Here is a 6,000-nt window from a genome sequence, read left to right on the forward strand (position 1 = left end):
ACACGGAATGCAGAATTTGTGATACCGAAAAATGAAGATCTTCGAAATATATCTCGAGGTCTTCACTTTTGTATTTTAACAAATTTATGAGAATTAGACATAGTTTTATAGATATTATAGGGAGTGTTCGGGAAAAATGAAAGGGGGTATAGGCTTAATGCGATAAAAAGCGCTTTTGAGCACTACTAATCTTACTTCTATCTGTTGCGTCTATAAGGAGAAAATTGTTAAAAACGACTCACTCCGAAGAACGCAGCGTCCATACAAATTCGGAAAGATGCAACATTCAACAGGGATCGTAAACAAATCAATTTAATTCCAAATTAAATTTATTTGTTTAGGATCCGAGTTGAATGTTGCATCTTTCTAAATTTGTATGGACACTACGTTCTTCGGTATTATAGTCGTTTTTAACAATTTTCTTCTATAGAGCAACAGATAGAAGTAATATTAGTAGCAATCAAAAGCGCTTTTTTATCGCATTAAGCCTATACCCCCTTTCATTTTTCGCGAACACTCCCTTTTAAATTTTAAGTTTACTTACACCCTTACAGGACATTATTTATAGTTTTTTTAGGGGGGGGGGGCCAAATTTGTTGCCTTAGTCTATTCCACTTTAGTATTTATTGACTATGAGGAGAACTAGGGTATAAATATGAATTATTCTATCCTGTTGACTGAGACTATCCTGGCTGCAGTACTCGGTTCAGCTTCAAACAGAAGGAGTTAAGTAGATAATAGGAAAACTAAGTAAATGTGCAATTTTATTTGCTTTTTTATTTAAAATTTTGATACATTTATTATTGATTTTTGTTATCTAACTTAGCATTTTCAGCGATACTTTCAATAAATGCTTCCAGCAATTCATTGTTATCCTTTTCTTTCTCGTTTTTAGATTTTTTCTTTTCTTGTTTTTTGTCTTTATTTTTCGTTTTGGAGTTTTTTTTCTTTTTATCTTTTTTTCTCTTTTTGTGCTTTTTGTTCTTACTTTTCTTAATCTTTGCTTTGCTTGGTTTATCTATTTCTACGTTTTTGTCTTTAAACATTTCCATTCTATTACTTATCACTTGTTTATTTATTTTCTCATTTTTTTCATCTTGTCCTTTCTCTTTACCTTCATCTTGTCCTTTCTCTTTACTTCCATCTTGTCCTTTCTCTTTGCTTTTATCTTGTCCTTTCTCTTTGCTTTCATCTTGTCCTTTCTCTTTGCTTTCATCTTGTCCTTTCTCTTTGCTTTCATCGTCTTTTTTGTTCTTGGATTTACTTTGTTTGTCCCATAGTTTGGGCATAGCACTTTCATACAGTTTAAAACTTGGGTCTTCTTCGTCCTGATCTTTTGATTCAAATATTTTTTGCGGGCACACCCTGTAATACAAATATGATTTATTTTGCGGGCACACTTTGTAATAGAAATATAATTAATGTGGCAGTATTGGAAAGGTTTTTTTAAAATTTTGCTTCCAAAAAATCTGATAACCAAATTAAATTGTTTTTTTGTATCAACAAAAAAACAGAAGACTCACCTTATATTAGTAAACTTTCTTTTCTCACACTCTTCTTTAGTTTCATTGCTCTTATAAAAAAACAATATTTGTATTCCATTAGCAATGCTTTTTGGTAAAAAAAGCGAGTGTATTGGATAAAAACACACAGTTTTTGCCTTTAGCCCTATAAGAGATTTTTAAAAAGTATGTTGGACTTTTTTCCCCTTTTTATAAAATTATTTTCTAGATATGGCGAGGAAACTAAATGATTTTTTACTCCTTAATGTCTTTGTAATTGTAATTGATTGATTTATGAAAAGTCAAGCATAAAAAGCCGTTGTAGATAAAGCTGGGCATGTTTCTAATTTTCAAAAATCGTTCTGTTCCGTTCTTTCCCGTGAAAGAACGATCGTTCCCAACTAACGACGCCCAGCCTTAACTGTAGGGCAATTATCAAAAGCTAAAGGAGAATTCTTATCAAATGTTATTACCTTATATTTTTTGTCTGAGAGAACGTTTTTATTTTCTAAAATGAAAAATAAATTATTCACAAATATTTTTGTAAATTCTGCAATAGGTTAGGTAAGGGTAGGTTAGGTTAGGTTAGGTTTCTAAATTACTTACTCAGGTTACAAAAAGAATCTTTGTCAAAAGAATGCATAAATCTTCCAATTTCTTCAAAAGTAACAGCTGCTGGCTGAAAAAAATAATTAGTCTTTTGAAAAGTTTGTCTAATTTAATTTTAAAATCTTACAGCACATGTATCCAAATACTGGCAGAAGGTTCCTCTGTAACCAAGTCTCTAAAAAAAGAATAAAACAATAAATATTACAATAAAATAATAAAATAATAAAATTATGAAATAATTAAAAATAATCCTGTTTAAAGGGACCTTTCACTTATTTGGGTAATTTCATGGTAAACTAATTAGCCTATTATGCTATTCATGCTATTAATCTTACTTTTCAAAGATATCCATGACCAGAGAAAAAGCCGACTTATCGCTTAGAATTCCAGCGGAAAAGTACGATCCCTTTGAATAAACACTATTTAAACGTTTTTTTTTCGGTATCAACAGCCCAATACAATCTTAAATTATCATATTTCAAGTTTTTACAAAGACAACTTTCTCTCTCAGACAAACTGGTTCCTAGATTTCAACTCTTAAATAAATCACTGGGATTTCTGTGGAAGCAGGGAAAACTTACCAAACCGTCAAATTTTTAAAATAAATTATATTTTGAAAATAGACAATTTAAAAATAATTTTTTAAAAAATTAAAGATATCTACAAATAACTATTAAGGTACCGTTATACCTTAGCACTGGAATTCTGAATGATAAATCGACTTTTTGAATTGTCTTTGGAAAGTATAACTAATACCAATGAATAGCTAATAGGCTATTCAGTTAACCCTCAAATTACCCGAAAAAATGAACGGTCCCTTTAAGTGAAGAAAAGAAGAGGAGTAGTAGAACAACTGTTTTCCTACCAAATCGGTGCTTTTGGATTCTATGTGATATTCTATCTGTGAATTATGTATCGTGGCGCCACCCAACGGGTTTTCTACAAAACTACAGTTTAAAATATTAACATTTTTCATATAAAAGTTGTTTTCTTATGGTTTCATGCACATAGGGTTGTTAATCGTTTTTGAAAACGATCGTATTTTTTGTTTCGTTTTTCAATCGTTTTCAAAAACGATCGTTTCCTTCTGGGGACAAAACGATCGTTTTTAAAAACGACGGCCACTCGTTTTGAACTTTTAGAAAACTAATAAAGATCGTTTTTTAAAAACGATTTGCGACCGTTTTTTATTCGATTGTTTTTTTAAAAACGATTTCTTTTGAAAAAACGATTGTTAACAAAGCTGGTCGTCGTTAACTATCGTTAACGAAGGGTTGTTGTTAACGATCATTAACGAAACGACGAACTTTATAATAACGGTCGTTTTAAAAAATGATCGTTTCTTTTTCTATTTTAGTCGTCGTTTTCATAACGAAACGATCGAAACGATAAAAAAAGAAAACGTTAACATCCCTACATGCACAGTACGGTTTAATCTATAACATCCAGTTTATTCACAAACCATACCCGTTATAAAAGTTGACAAAGGCATCAGAATCCATAGGCCAGGGAAGTGTAATAAATTAAGATTAAGGTTTTTAATTGCTGTAATTACCCCCCCTCCCCCCGTGGCGTAAATAAAGGGGGTCATTTGGGTTACTTACCCCCCCCCCCTAAAATCCTTGGGGTCTGATCTCCATTCTCTATGTCCATGATTACCATTAAAAGGAAAAATATAAAAAAAATTTCGCGCTTCGCGCATATAATCTTACTCAATCAACTTTACCATAAAAATTTAGACGAATGTCAAATATGTCAAATTCAGTATGAAGCATAAAATTGTTAAAAGATCAAGATTATTAAAAAATAAATTTAAAAAGTAAGACATATTACATTTCTCTTTTAACATATATACCTAGTACATTGACGACAAGAAAATTTTAGAAATTAGAAATTTGAATATAAACAAAGACAATATTTTTTCAAAGTTTTGCAGAGTAGCTTTTCTAAAGATTTTAAAAAGTTACATCTTTTTCCTCTTAAAGTAAAACTATTTTTTTCATTTTTTTTTACAGATTTTTGTAGTTAATGTAAAATGAATGACTAATGAAGGATATAAAACAAGGTAAAAGCTGAAAGGTAGGAAATGAATTGCCTTTATTTGATAGAGTTTGTAAATGCCAGAAATGAGTGAAAAATGCAAATCAAACCCAACTAAAACCAATAATTTGATATACATCATGATATTTTTCTAGGGTGGGGTAAAAAAATTCTAGAGGGGGGTAAAAAAATACTTCCCCCTTCCCTACAGAATCCTTATTTACGCCCCTGCCCCCCCCTAACTTATAAAAGTACGCTGTTTGGTTTAGGTATTTTCCCAAAGGAATTTTCCCAAGTGACAACTTCCTAAATGTTCCCTAAGGTTAGCCCTTCTGAGGTGGCGCAGGCTGAAATGGTGGGGGTGGGGGCAAGCACTGCTGCAAGGATTGGCTAGGTGGCCGAGCACTGCAGCTAGAAAAGACTAGGTAGGCAAAACATTGCAGTTAGAACAATCTTGAAAAGTTGGGAAGTATACACTTAGGAAAATAGCCTTGGGAAGTTGCCGCTTGGGAAACCCTTTGGGAAAGTACTTAACATCTGCTGTTTTATAATTATTCTAGATTGTTGAATTTTAAACTGTGCCACCCTAACGGGGATTTAAACTCTGTGGAGACAAGATCTGTGTATCTATCCTAAAAGAAAACATTTTGTTATTAAATCAGAGCGAAAAACTTTTCTGTGATTATGTTATGTGATTTCTTTTATCCTCTTTTTTGGATATCCTTGTTTGAGTCCGGCCAAAGAGAGTTTCTCATTAATCGCGAACAAAATTTTAGAATATTTCGGCTTCTGGTTGGCTGTTCAGTTTCTACAATTTTTACTCTGATTAGTTGCATTTTAGATACTTCAAAGCATATTTTTATTGTTTAATCATGAAACTATAATTGTTATGATTTACATCATATTAATAATATTACAAAGTCATGGGTAAGGAAGTAGACAGAACCCTATTCTTTATGTGGAAAGTGGAATTGTGAATGGGTCCTTAAAGTGTACATAGACATAACTTTTTTTCTTTTCATAATCAATGTTTTATATATTTGTAAAAATTTGTTTACCCTTTTAGAGCAGATATGTGAGTTTGTAGTGATAAAACAGGTGGCATTTTTACAAACTTCCTCATCGTAGGATCTAATTAAAACAAAAAAAAAGTTTTTGAAAAAATTATTTTTAAAATGGATTGTTTCAAAATAATGTTTAGCAAAGATTTCCATCACAAAACTTTTGCAAAAAAATGTGAAAAACACGAAAATTTTGCATTTTTTGCAAACATGAAAGCAAAATTTTGCGAAAAAAGCAAAAAACTTTTGTATTTTTTGCAAGCAATCAAAATGTAAAAAAACATGTTCAGAAAAAATGCTAAATTTTCGCGAACTTAGAAAATTAGGGGATCTTTTGAATTTTCAAATTGGTAAACAAACCATGTAATCTTACTTTATCAGTTTCAGTTCTTTAAGTTCTTTTCTTGCACTGTTGTATGTTTCTAAATCCCACCTAAACAACGTGTTTTTTATCATATTAGTATCGTTAAAAAACGTGGTAGAGAAAAACTTTGAGATTCATTTGATATGCAATGAGACATTTTTGATGTGTAAATTTTTTAAATAAGCGTTAAGTCAATTGTATTATTTCACCACACTGTTAGAAATGCCATTTTGTAAATTTTCAACATCATCATATTTCAAGCCAATATAATCAGTATATAGAAGACATTCATTGATATATCGTTTAAAATTTGATGTTTTCTGGTCAGAATGATTTTACTTGAATTAGTCTAAATACTAATTGATGTAAGGACAATTAGAATCACATCAAATTTTTTTCCCCGGAAAATAGATTAAGCAGAATT

General features: G+C 30.9%; 1 protein-coding gene across 1 annotated transcript; it reads right to left on the bottom strand.

Moving 5' to 3' along the window:
• Positions 1 to 755: 755 nt before the first annotated feature.
• Positions 756 to 5,648, bottom strand: LOC111713859 (nipped-B-like protein B). Its single transcript, XM_023488825.1, has 9 exons — positions 5,586 to 5,648; positions 5,210 to 5,282; positions 4,738 to 4,783; positions 2,977 to 3,050; positions 2,239 to 2,286; positions 2,109 to 2,181; positions 1,976 to 2,010; positions 1,524 to 1,573; positions 756 to 1,365 (listed from the first exon to the last, which is right to left on the bottom strand). Exons 6-9 carry the CDS (start codon positions 2,143 to 2,145, stop codon positions 801 to 803), a joined length of 687 nt encoding a protein of 228 aa, XP_023344593.1. The 5' UTR covers positions 2,146 to 2,181; positions 2,239 to 2,286; positions 2,977 to 3,050; positions 4,738 to 4,783; positions 5,210 to 5,282; positions 5,586 to 5,648; the 3' UTR covers positions 756 to 800.
• Positions 5,649 to 6,000: the final 352 nt, after the last annotated feature.

The sequence above is a fragment of the Eurytemora carolleeae genome, unplaced genomic scaffold (genome assembly GCF_000591075.1).
Source record: "Eurytemora carolleeae unplaced genomic scaffold, Eaff_2.0 scaffold1490, whole genome shotgun sequence".
Taxonomy (NCBI): domain Eukaryota; kingdom Metazoa; phylum Arthropoda; class Copepoda; order Calanoida; family Temoridae; genus Eurytemora; species Eurytemora carolleeae.

Coding starts and splice junctions, on each gene's coding strand:
- LOC111713859 (XM_023488825.1), bottom strand. CDS start 2,145: ATGCATTCTTTTGACAAAGATTCTTTTTGTAACCTGA. Junction 2,011..2,108: donor AGATTCTTTTTGTAACCTGA/GTAAGTAATTTA, acceptor TTTTCATTTTAG/AAAATAAAAACGTTCTCTCA. Junction 1,574..1,975: donor TCTCAGACAAAAAATATAAG/GTAATAACATTT, acceptor TTTTTTTATAAG/AGCAATGAAACTAAAGAAGA.